This window comes from Apus apus, chromosome 12 (genome assembly GCF_020740795.1).
Source record: "Apus apus isolate bApuApu2 chromosome 12, bApuApu2.pri.cur, whole genome shotgun sequence".
Taxonomy (NCBI): Eukaryota; Metazoa; Chordata; class Aves; order Apodiformes; family Apodidae; genus Apus; species Apus apus.
In genome coordinates, this window is record NC_067293.1 from 9,660,925 (window position 1) to 9,673,704 (window position 12,780).

Consider the following 12,780-nt stretch of genomic DNA (forward strand, 5'->3'; position numbering starts at 1 on the left):
TTCACCATTTCTGCTCGTTAAACTGAAACCAGCTATCTCAGAGGAGAACAAATCAGATATCGATGAAAGTCACATACATCACCATCAGATTTATATAAAGGCATATTCAGTTATTTTATGGCATAGATTTTAATCACTTCTTATTAACATTTCCTGTTAACTTTTATTTAAACTTCTGCTTAATTAAGTTTAAATTTTTTTCAGAAAGAGATACATACTTATTACTGGGAAACAAAAATCTGATTTAAAAGGTGCACAGTGGTTTGGTACTGGTCAGTCAGAATTCACCTATGAATGATTTTTTCTTTCTGAAATTCTTAATTACCAACAAAAGGCCATTTTTAAAAGTACCAATACCATGAATATTTAGAGTGCTTAAAATAGAAGATTACAAAAAGTGTATGTAGGTATGTAGACTCCCATAACAGTAATTTTTAAATTAAAAGGGTCTTTTTGTTTTTCAATATTCTAGTCCCCTCCACTGCAAATGCTGATACCTGCTTGAATCTATTGCTGAGTCAAGGATAGTTTATCTGAACAGCAAAACTTGAATCTTTGTGGCACAGAAATACAGATACAATTAAATATGTTGAAAATCTATTCTGGAATGTTATTTTTTACTGGGTTACTAACTGTTTTTTGTTTTTTAACTTCACATTCTTACCCTCCCATGGAAGCCAGCAAAGGTGTATTGATTGAAGGGAAGGGTATTGATTGGTTCAGGCTGCGCCAACACTCATGAATGACAGATGCAATGAGATGAAATTGTGCTTCTGGATAACACAGCCCCAGAGCATGGTCTGTGTTGCAGATTTATAGAGCTCAGACCTGTAAACGGCATACACTATACTGAAAAACACTACTTTGCATTCTTCTCAGATAACCCAGGCTATTTACTTCTCAGGGACTCTCAGATCTCTATTATTGTTCTTCAGTGACCACAGAAAGGGTGGCCTGCCTGTTTCCTATCACCTCACTATTTTACCTCCTTTTACCCCTTATTGCAGTGGGGTTTCAACGGAGCATATGAGCAGTAACACCCAAAACTAGCTGAAGTTCAGGGACTGATTAGTTCTCTTAGGTTCCTTTTAAAGATCCTGGACTAGTTAGTAAGTCAAGAGAACTTGCTGAAAGAAGGGAAAAAAGAAAATTAAAATATAACAAACACAGAATTTGCCCAAAGTCTTCAGGACAGATACAGGCCATTACTAGAAAATTACGTTGGTTTAATTGCTATCTCACTGTCCAGTTTGCATAGTCTTTATTCATCCTTTTTGACTTAGTAGAAACTTAAATACATGTTGGTATGTATCTGCCTGTGTCATGAGGCCCTTGCATGGATTTTATTGTAATTTTTCTTGTTAATAACTTTCTATCAATATCATGTAGTCCTTCAGTGACTGCAAAATAGGCTGCAAAGAAAATGTTTCCTACTGACTCCTGTAATTTATCATCTAATTCATTAGCCTGAGACTCTTAGATTGTGATTATGTTGCAACTGTTCTGTAACTAACTTGAGTTTGTTTTCCCTTTTCAGAGAGCAGATATAGCTGTTGCCCCCCTCACCATAACATTGGTGCGAGAAGAAGTCATAGACTTTTCCAAGCCGTTTATGAGCCTGGGCATCTCCATCATGATCAAGAAGCCTCAGAAATCTAAACCAGGCGTATTCTCTTTCCTGGATCCTTTGGCTTATGAAATTTGGATGTGTATAGTCTTTGCTTACATTGGCGTCAGCGTAGTTCTTTTCCTAGTCAGCAGATTCAGCCCTTATGAATGGCACTTGGAAGACAGCAATGAAGAACCTCGTGACCCTCAGAATCCTCCCGACCCTCCAAATGAGTTTGGAATATTTAACAGCCTTTGGTTTTCCCTGGGTGCCTTTATGCAGCAAGGATGCGATATTTCTCCAAGGTTTGTTCCATATCACTCCATCACCTTTTTGCATTTTATGAGCATTTTATGATGCCATGGTGCATATATGTTTCTTTCTCAAATTTCTTTTTAATTCCAACTTTTTTTTTTTACTTTTTTTTTTTGACATTCCATTCAATGCCAAGCATCATCATCATCAAGCCACCATGCTTGCTAACCTTCACCTCCAGAGTTAGCAGCATTGCTTTATAATGCCATGTATGCATTTCTGCCAAACTTATATACACCATGTTGAGGCTGTAAAATGCATAAGGTTTCCACTTTTCTGCAATGCTTGGAGGGCTACCGTGTTTTTGCTGCATATCTCATTTTACGGTCATCTCCTTGGTGCATATGACATGATCTGCTTTGCAAAATAAGAATTATTTTTAAAAGCCACATGCAACAGCACTTTAAACCCCCTCCACTCCCGTCATGGCTTCTGCCAGCCTTTTTACTTTCTTTTGTGCCTAATTTCTCTAGTTTTGTTCTTCTTGAGCCATCCTTTCATGTACTACTAATTTCTTTGCCACTGCCTTTCACCTGTTGAGGTCTCCTTATGTGCTCCTTTAACAGATACTGTGCTCTGCCCTGTATGTGTCTCATTATCTCAGTCCAGTTTAATCTGTTGTCCCTGTGTTCATAGTCAATGTGGTCTAATAAGCATTGCCAGTTTCCATAAAGATCTTTCTTGTTTATGAAGATAGTCTTTCTGAATAAGGTTGAAGTAAAACATGTTTGATATTAGTTACAGTTTAGCAGAAAGCACTGGTATTAACTACTGTAGGATTATACTTGTTTTTTTAAAGAAGCATTTTGAAAACCACCTGAGAACAGCGAAGTTCTAATTGAATAATCCATGCCACAAATATTTTTTTTAATAATATATATAATGTTTCTGCATTTACACTGGTAAAATACTTTGGTGATGTGCCTGTGATAAGCAGTAAAATTGTCTGTTTTCTTAGTGATGAAGTAAGTACTGGTTATATTTTGTATGACAATATTTTAATAACCAGTTCACAGCTATTTTAATTATTTAAAATACCTGCTTAGTACAAACAGGATGCAGTTTTTCCCTTTAATGAGGTTGTTAATTAAAGCTGGGGAGACAGATCTTTTCTAACTAAGCACTTATATTCAAAATACAGTTTGTTAATCTCCATGTCTGTGCATCTTTCATAATACCTGAACTGTTGAAAAGTAACCAGGTTTTCCTAGTCTATATAATGGTAGGGATCTTGAGTAGCCTCACTGAAGCAAGTGACAAAACTGTGAAGTTTCATGGAAAGGATCATGATTTTACCTGTTATAATGTAATAATGATCCTTTAAGTTCAGTCACTGCATATTCAGATTTCCAAATGGTCACAGCAAAATCCAGGACTTTCAGAGATCCTGGCATATGCCTCTTGGTATCTGATGCAAGTCACACCCATGTTTTAGAAGTCTTGATAGCAGCAATTAGATGTCACGCTTATTGACAGACGCATATATATGGGATGTAGAACATGCACACAGTTGTGCCTGGGGGTGACAGTGAGTTAGGTTTTGCAGTTACCAGTGTCTGACTGTGTTCCTCACTGTGCAGTTACAGCTCTTAGCCTTCCCCTCCTGTTTATATACTCTGTTTCTGCTTTATTCCTAAATTCTGTATTGAAACTTTGCCTCTCTGCTTGCTGTTAAAGCTGATGAGTAGTTTACATTTAAATTGCTGTTGACCATGTGTGTGCCCAATACAAAGGACCGGGAAATAAGCACTGGGACATCACATGGAAAGCTGCAGGCATGGCACTGTTCCACTAGGCCTGGTTATTGACAGTCAAATAGAAGTGCATAGGATTTTTGTTAAGCTCTCATGTGACTCTTTGACAGGTTCAGCCATTTACCTTATATAATGAGTGGAACACATGCTATTTTTTTTTTTCAGTATTACCATGATAAGTGCCTTGGAAATACCTACCAAAAAAAAAAAAAAAAAAAGAAATGGCAGTAAACCTATCTTCTTTATCCATCCATCAGAAGCTTTTAGCTCAGTGTTAATATATGGTCTGTGTTTGAAGACATAGTCCAGTTATTTTGTTATCTTTCATGATAACAGATTCCAGGCAGTTACATGCATTATTTCTGAGAAAACAACAACAAAAGAAAATGAAAAAAAAATAAATTAAGACCTTGGTTTAAATTCCAGAAACACTGTTCCTTTGACCAGCATGTTGATTTAAATTAATTAAATGTCAAATTTGTTTTCCATAGAAGGGACTATTCCCAAGTATTCCACTCTTTGTAAGGTTACACCATTCACAGTACATTGACTATATGAATGTTTCACACTCTTTTATTGCCATTAAAAGGGGCTTCATTCTTCCATTGTGAGTTTTGTCTGAATAAATGTCTTATATGAGAGCGAACAGCACTTGTAGAGAGATGCGGACAAGCAGTCTGGAGAGATCACTTTTGTACTTGCTGATAAAGGCTCTTTCAGCTGCCTTTGTGTGGAACAGCTGTGACATCTAATGACTAGTTAGATCTATCCTCGGTGAGTATGCTGTGTGGATATTCCAGAGGATATATCCCTATACTCTCCTCTCTGTATTTAATAGGAGTCATCTAAACAGAATCAGATAGCGGCCAAAGGACGGGGTTTAGTGCATCCCTTGATGCAATCAACATTTGTTGCAGCAGTTTTGTTCTACTATCAAAGGCAAAGGCTGCTGTGTTTTCTGCATAGTGAGCTAAGGCATTGAAAATTCACTTTTGATGGATCAAAAGTAATTATTAAACTTGCTTTAATGTAAGATGTGTACAGCAAATGGAATCAGGAGAAAACAGTCAAATTTGTAATACTGTTCTGAGCTAAAGTATCTTTGAAATCTCTGTGAGAGCATGTATTTTCATTTTGCTCTTTATTCTTGTGGAACAAAGAGGCTAGATTAATTAATTGCTGATGGAAAAAGACAGGGGGTTCATAAAAAATTATCTCATGAGATTGGTCATTTAGGAGAGTGTATTTCTAGCTCCCTATTTGCACAGCAGAAGACTGAAGAGACTCCTATTAAAGTCCATGGGAATGACTTTGTGGGACTTTCAAAACAGCACTGAGATCTGGGTAACTAGGTACTGCTGAAACTCCCACTGCCAGTTCCTATGATGGAGGCATCTTTGGATGCTGTGAGTTCCCATGTTGTGTCTCAGGAGCCGAGGCGAGGGCTGGCTGGCGGCACCGGGCGGGCAGGAGAGGTGGAGGGTTGGTCTGGGCATGTGAGCCAGGGCTGGAGCTCAGTGGGGACCAGGTAATGTGTGCTCAGAATATGAAAGGGTTCCAGGCAAGGACAGTTTGTACCAAAGCTGTTCAGGGTTATTTGTTAATATAACAGCTGTCTTGTGTTGATCAGAAGAGCTGATTAAAAATGGAGTAGTGTGAGAAGCTTATTGTTTCTGTGTACTATAGGAAATCACATGTTTTGTAGCCATGAGTAGAAACAACATTCAAGCTATTTTGATAAAGAAATGAGGTTTTGTTTGAATGTGTTATTCTCCTGGAAACTGAATGTGAATTTGAGTGTGTTTTTCTCTTGTTACTAACTTGCTCTCATTTGACTTCATGCTTCCTTTTAAATTTCCTCTCAAGGTATGCACTCTTCTTGTTTACTTCCTTTTGAAAATACCATCTGACCTTGTTTTGATAATTGAGTTATAATTTTGTTAATCCAGGTCTTCATTACTCCTCTAATTTGTTAACATGCTAATTCACTTTAAAATAATGTCATGCAAAGTATCTATTTGTTGAGGTAATTTGGAAAATGACATGTTGGGATCAAGCATTAGTTTGTTTTTACATTACTGCACACTTGGACAGGTATGTCTTAATCAGAAAAAGCGGTGCTGGTATTAAAAGATGTGATTTATTTTTTCTATAATTGACATTTCTATAATTGACTGAGTATTGGACAAACATATCTGGCGTTCATAGTACAAACAATGCAAGTCTTCACTTCTCACCAGCCAGGCTTTTATGTACTAACCCTTTTTTTTCTCCTGTGTCCCTCTACACTAGCCCCTGCAGTGGGTATAAGGAGTCTTCATATCAGCAGATGGACTGAGGGGAACTGGGGTCCTTTAGATAAGGAGGCTGCCAAGCCATGCTCATCCATGTTCTTCTTTGACTCTCTGTCTGTCTTTCCTTCAGTGTCATCTTTGTGCTTTGTTTGGCTTTTCTTTTGCCCCGTTCTGTGCTACCACCAATTGCAGCTACATCAGCCCAGCCGGTTTTGTAGTAGCAGCTGCTTCATCTTCCTTTCTGTGCTCATTGGAAGGCTCTGGGAGAAACAACTCTGTAGTGACATCTGGTTTTCTTTCAAGTGACCTCAACTGTTCTGAGAACAGCTCCAGACCTCATCTAGCAAAACCCCTCTCTTGCATGTAGGACCCCTGAGGAAGTGTCTTCTTCATCAAGGGATTCTGCCATGCCCTCCTTCCCCTCTTCTCCATTTTTCTCCTGTATCTGTCTGACTTGGTTCACACAGGTTGCAAGATCTCTGGGGCAAGGTATTTTTACCTTTCTCTGTGTGTAATATGCTGTATAAGCATGCAGCTCGTTATTGTTACAGCAGTGTGAGCTTGAGGATTTCACTGGTTTGGAAAATGCTTGTCTTCTGCACATGTGGATCCCAACAACCCATCTATTCTGTTAACAGAAGGGGCAGCCATCAGTTTACGTCAGAGATTTCCTATGGGAACCTACAGGGAGAATGAATACATACTGTTTTGTTCCAAACAGTTACATTGAATTTATCTAAACACCCTGGCAAATCTTGTTTTCCTCTTCCTATTTCAAGACCTGCTGTAAAGCAAGATGACCACAGGAACCTGAAACCCCAGATAAAGCTCACCTTGCTGAATGCAAGTGGATGGTTCATCTGCTGGACCCATGAGCCAGACTTTTGATCAACCTGGCTCTAAGACTACCCACCCTGCTGCAGGGAGAAGGAATTCAACTCCAGGTCTTCTCTGAAGATGGAAAGTATGTAGGGAAGAAATGAACAAAAGGGAGATGAATTTCACCTGATGTAGCCATCTCAAAAGCAAAAGGCTGTTTTAGTTAGGCATCTCAGTTCCCTCTAAAGTCATGAGGCAGATGGGCTCCTTCAGACTTATCCCACGCTACAGCAAGTGAGCTAAATCTCTTTCTGAGGGTGTCTATCTCCTCTCTTTCTCTCTTATAGCTCCAAAGGGAGCCCTGTGTGACAAGTTCAGCCAGCACTGCTTTGCACTTAGCTAAAATTATGTCAGCCTGTGTAAGAGGCTGATTTGGTGTGTAGGGGTATTGAGTTTTACAAAGCAGCGAAAGCCAAGATCCTAGCTGGTAAGGGCCAGAAAGGACTTCAACCATCTGTAAAATCCCAAGATACTCACTTGATATCTATGAAGAATGTAGAGTGAGGTAGAGAGATTCTTTACTTCCCACATTATTCTGGATTTATCTTTCTGCAATTTACCCTTGCAGCTACGCAGTAACCTTCTGTTAGTGAGCACAGCTGCAGATAGCCCAGGTTGAAACTTGGAAGCCTTTTACCCTCTTGGGAGGCCCTCAAGAAAGGCTGGGAAGCCTCCTCCACTTGGTGATCCATCGGATGCCTGCCTGCCCAAGGAAGCGCAGGCAGGCCAGAGGGTTGGCAATGTCTCTTGAGTTCACACCTCCAAAGTCATCGCTTCCTGATAATAAAGAGGTGACAGTTCACTCCTCAAACTTCCCTTAGCTTTGGAACCACTGGAACCACCTTATGCCTTGGTACAGGCTGGATGTAGCAGTCCCTGGGATGCCATGGTACTGGCACATGGTGCACACTGTAACCCATAGGAACCAGCCTGCATCTGCCCTCTTGGTGGGAGCTGCTGCTTCAGTTTCTTGGGCAGAGGAGAGTGGAGAATAGCAGAGCCTCACCTCTTGGTGTTTCCCCACATTCCTCTAGCCTATTCCAGATTGCTCTCTCTGTTTTTATTGTGTGGAGAAGTTTTTTCTTTATTTGGTGTGTTTTTTAATGTTGATTTATTTTTTTCCCTTTCTTTTTTGTTGTTAATAATCCAATGGGATTTTTTCAATGGCTCAGGCAACCTCAGGCTCTGACCAAGACCAGGCAGTTTACCAGTGAACCTCCTTATGTGGGCAGGGTGGGGGCACATCACAAGACTTTTGCTTTTTTCCTGTCTCCATCTGTTGGTAGAACAACTTGTACCCACTGTCTGGGGATGGCACTGAGGGGCTTGAAGGAAACAAACAAGCAGGTAAGAGTTTTCTTGTTTCTGTTTCTTCCCTTCACACAAACTGAGGACTACATTACCCAGGTTCCACAGATTTAATATACCTGGGTTTGATTTCTTCTTTCACTGGTACAGCAGGGTTAAAGGAAAACATAGGAAATAGCTTCGTCTCAGCTCCTGAAATGATTCGTGGTCAACATGTTGTGTTTGAGGAACGAGCCCTGTACGTATGTGTGAAATTCCCCACCTAGCTGAGCAGTGTGGCAGTTGCACCCTTTGACCCTGAACAAGTATTTTGAGCCTGATGTTCAATTGTTTTAAAGCCTCAAAGAGCTCTTACTGACAGGATCTGGACCTCCTGACCACTAGACGTTTTATAATTATATATTTACAAATAGGCTTTTTTTCTTTTAGTCCTTATGGTATCCTTTAAAAAAACAAAGAGCCACAAGAAAGACAAAAAACAATTAAGTTTTTTTTCTGCTTTCTTCTCTCTTGCTGTGGTTGTTATAAAGCAGGAATGCACTTTGCTTGCAACAGTGAAACATGCACATTTTAATTAATATAAACCATAAACTAAAGCAGCCTCCCTCCTCATTTCAATGTGCAGATTCAGTCTGTAATTCCTGCTAGGTTGTGATGACAGGACATTGGATCATTTTTGTTTTGTCCCTTTGCATGTGTACTCTGATTCCTTTTTGCAGTTTTCCACATCTCAGATTTTGAGAGATGATGCAGTAAAAGGTACATTCATGTCCTTCAAACTGGGCAGCCTCCAAAGAGCCATGATGCTGGTGTATCACAGCCAGCACATCCAGCCTCAGGGAGAGGCTGGGAAGGCCAAGAAGACAAAAGTCTTCTGGCAAAAGACTTCTCCAGCAAAGGGTCTGTGGAATTCAGGAAAGTTCATTTGTCTCCAATCTTCTGATGGGCTTGGCTCAGATGAATTATTTCTTAATTGACTGTCGTTTTCACTGAAAGACTGGAGAGAGTTTAACTGGGTAAAACCAGGTGCACACCAACTTTGCTCTCCTGAGGTGGGCTTTCAGGAATAGGGTCACAGATACCTGGAGGATCTGGACAAAAGAGTTGTGCATGTGAATTTCTCTCCAATGGAAAAAAATATATATATCAAGGAATATCTGCCAAGCAATTTGATCATGTGTGTTTTTCCATAGATCTCTCTCAGGGCGAATTGTCGGAGGAGTCTGGTGGTTCTTCACTCTCATCATTATCTCTTCCTACACTGCTAATCTTGCTGCCTTCCTCACGGTGGAAAGGATGGTTTCTCCCATAGAGAGCGCAGAGGACCTGGCGAAGCAAACCGAAATAGCCTATGGCACTTTGGATTCAGGCTCAACCAAAGAATTCTTTAGAGTAAGTCTGTTAAATATCCATTAGAGCTTTTCTAAACTGTAAGTGCCTAATACATGGTTTTCAGTCGTTTGTTTTTACCCAACAGTAATAGCTGTTCTGGTGAAAGCTGCTCTGTGCAATCAGGACAGGCCTGAGTGCTGATTTTAATATCAAAAGGCATTTTGTCAAAAATGGGTGGCTTTGCTTAACCTGAAACATCTGAAGATAGAAAACCTGACCTCTGCTATCATGGGAAGGGGTTTTTAACACCAGTTTCAGAACCTCAGTCTGATGAGCAATGATGTAGTTGTTCACACAATATTTAGCAAACAAAACTCTCGGAGGAGCGATGCTCTTGACCTACTTGCTCTGGTTGCCCAGCTGGCAGCCCTTAATGCCATCCGACATCGGCATCCACTTGCCAGAATGGGAAGGGGGATGGGAGGCATGTGTTGCTATTTGTTTCTATAGGGTGCAGAGACTGCTGCAGTTGTTGTTGCTTGGTCTCTATTGCTCACCAGTGCCTGGCTGGGGCTGTATCAAGCAGTCAAGGGTGAAATGTTTGTACCCCAGGTCACTGGAGTGTATTCACCTTGGTTAGGGCAATGCTGGGTTTGCAGTATTTGTGGACAGGGGAGAGGATACACCTTTACTTAAGATTGCCCATCCTTTCTCCACTTGCCAAGCCACAAGCTGAACTGCAGAGATTTTGCTGAGGGTCATTAAATACTCTAAATATGACCTCAGACCACTTTTATGTATCTAAAAATGTTACAATCTGAAAAGCCCTTATTTCTGAACTTTCCGAGGGTGAACTGAAATGTGCAGCCCTTTCAGGGGTCTCTTGGTTCTCTCTCAGCAGTGCCAATCAGATGCCATTCAAACCAACATTTTTTTGTATAGGAAAGTGGTGAGTGCTGCAGGACTAATTATTGCCTGTCTCGTGTACTGGCCAGGTGCAAGTGTGAGGGAGGATGAAGCAAAAAAAAGGACTCTTGCTGCTGTAGGCTGATGAAATACTGAGGGCTCCTTGAAGTAATACTGGCGCCTCCTAGAATTTGCTTAAAATTTCAATGCACAATCAGACACACACTTACATGTATGTATAAATCTGTTGTAAAGCTGGAATTGAGTGCAAAGGTATGTTTTATGAAGCTTTGGTACTCTGCCTGACTTATATGTAATGTCTTTATATAAAAATAGATAGTGGTTCTTAATTAGCTGTGGTGGCTGGTACGTCACAGTGGCTTCTGTTTTTTTTTAAATCCTGTAAGATAAACACTAACCTTGTAAGGGTGACATGAGTGTCTCAAAATTTGTGTTCTGATTAATTATCAGCCTAAGGCAAAACGAGCTGAGTAGACCTGTCAGAAGTGGTAGCACAACTTGATTAGAAATATTGATGCAGTTTACAGTCACTGTACTGTTCTTAGGGGAAAAAAAAAAATCTTCTGTTGAATATCTTGTTACCATTAATACAGAAAGAGGGATTGTAGGGGGGTGTTTCTTCATTTCCTTAATAGTTTGACATAACAAGGAAATCCCTTCTCACCAAGTGATCAAAGGAATGAGTGTTTCGTGTGAAAAGATACAAGGTCTAGTAAATGTATGAATACTTTGTTGTGCTGTTAATAGTCTTGAGATGAGCTGTGACTCTCTCCTGGTGCTGGAGAAAGCGGGCCTGTAAATGAGGATGATCTGTCAGGAGCTGGCAGCTCCAGCAGAAAGGGAGAGGAGTGGGATGGGGAAGGAGAGCAGGGCCTCAGCAGTGGTGGAGCAGGGAGTAATGACTTCTCTGGGCCATGCAGATGGACCAGGTAGGAGAGAGAATGGGCCCTAAGTGGTGCTTCACTCTCCTTGGCATTCTCAAGGCACACAACATAATTTCAGTTGTATTAACTTTTGCAGAGTAATTAATTTGAATAGAGTGATGCAGCCATGCAACTGTTGTAATTAGAGTCTTCTTCAGTTGATTTGAGAAGGGCAAAAGCTTTGCCTTAGATTAAATGCATATGTTCACATAAATACTTCATTGTACAGTCTTTATTAGCTACTTAGTAAGATGGTAATGATGGCTGAAACTTGAAATAACTCTTAGAGGACACTTGGTTTCTGAGTGCCTGCTGCACAGGCTCTGCCTCCTCTGTGCCTTGGGATGCTTTTCTCCCTGTAGGTGCTTTTCTCACTACTGTGTGAGCATCAGTGGGAGTGATAGTGGTCTGAGTCAGAAAAAGCCGTAAGTTCTCCTGGGTACAGTGTGGTTTATTCCCTCTGTGAGGATAGTATACTCCTCTGCCCTTTCCCCACCAGCATTTAATCAGTTTAAGCAACAGCTGGCTGCGTGGGTCTGTATCATCTACCCAGTGAGGAAGGAAGCTTCTACCTGAGGTGATGGCTACATGAGCAAGTTAGTGCAATTCTTGCTTACACTGGTTGCCCATGTGTATGGCTGTGGCAGGTGAGAGGTAGCTGAATCTTCCCTGGAGATGGGAGAAGTCATCTGGCTGTGAGCAGAATGTCAGCACGTGTGTAGAGGCACCAAGAATAGTAACTTGGCTTTGTAGCTGGGCCATGACTTTGCATGGGAGGCACAGGATAGTCTCTTCAAGATCTTGTATGGATATGTCTCTTCCTAGAGCTGTAAAGCTAAAACGTTTCTAAAACAAAGACACTGGAACAGGTTGCCCAGAGGAGTTGTGGATGTGCCCTCCCTAAAGTGTTCAGGGTCAGGTTGGATGGGGTTTTGAGGAACCTGGTCTAGTGGGAGGTGTCCCTGCCCATGGGAGGGGGGATGGAGCCAGAGGATCCTTAAGGTCCCTTCCAACCCAAACCATTCTAGGATTCTGTGATTCTATATCTGTCAGATAATGATCCTAATAGCTGCTGTTGGCCAGTGAAAGGTGCCAGACTGAAAACAGGAAGGAAAAATTACCTCCTAATGTATCATAGAGGGATGACACTTCAACTATCCACCATCTTGTCTGTGTGTGCTAGAAGGTGCTTCTTTGGAGCCTTCAGTCCATGGCTCCTTTCTGCCAACCCCATTTCCAACTAGGAATACTTTTAAAGGTTTCTTTTACAGTGTAGGTACCTATCTGGTAGGAACTGGAACAAAACCAGCACCTCATTTCAGATGAACAGATGGTAATGACTTTCAGGCACTTCAAACCTGGGCAGACTCCAGCTAGTGACCTATTTTATAGTGTTGGCCGTTTCCCTAAACATCACAGTGTCTCCCAGATAGACGCTC

General features: G+C 41.0%; 1 protein-coding gene across 5 annotated transcripts in view; it reads left to right on the forward strand.

The window, feature by feature from the left end:
* GRIA3 (glutamate ionotropic receptor AMPA type subunit 3) overlaps window positions 1-12,780 on the forward strand; it is a 146,225-nt gene that overhangs the window by 101,821 nt on the left and 31,624 nt on the right. For all 5 annotated transcript variants that reach the window (XR_007890714.1, XM_051630707.1, XM_051630706.1 and 2 more), the window contains 2 exons: window positions 1,538-1,914; window positions 9,353-9,551. Coding sequence is in view for 4 of the 5 variants with exons in the window: in XM_051630707.1 (XP_051486667.1) it covers window positions 1,538-1,914; window positions 9,353-9,551 (576 nt within the window). In the remaining variant the exon portion in view is untranslated. The remainder of the gene's footprint in view (window positions 1-1,537; window positions 1,915-9,352; window positions 9,552-12,780) is intronic.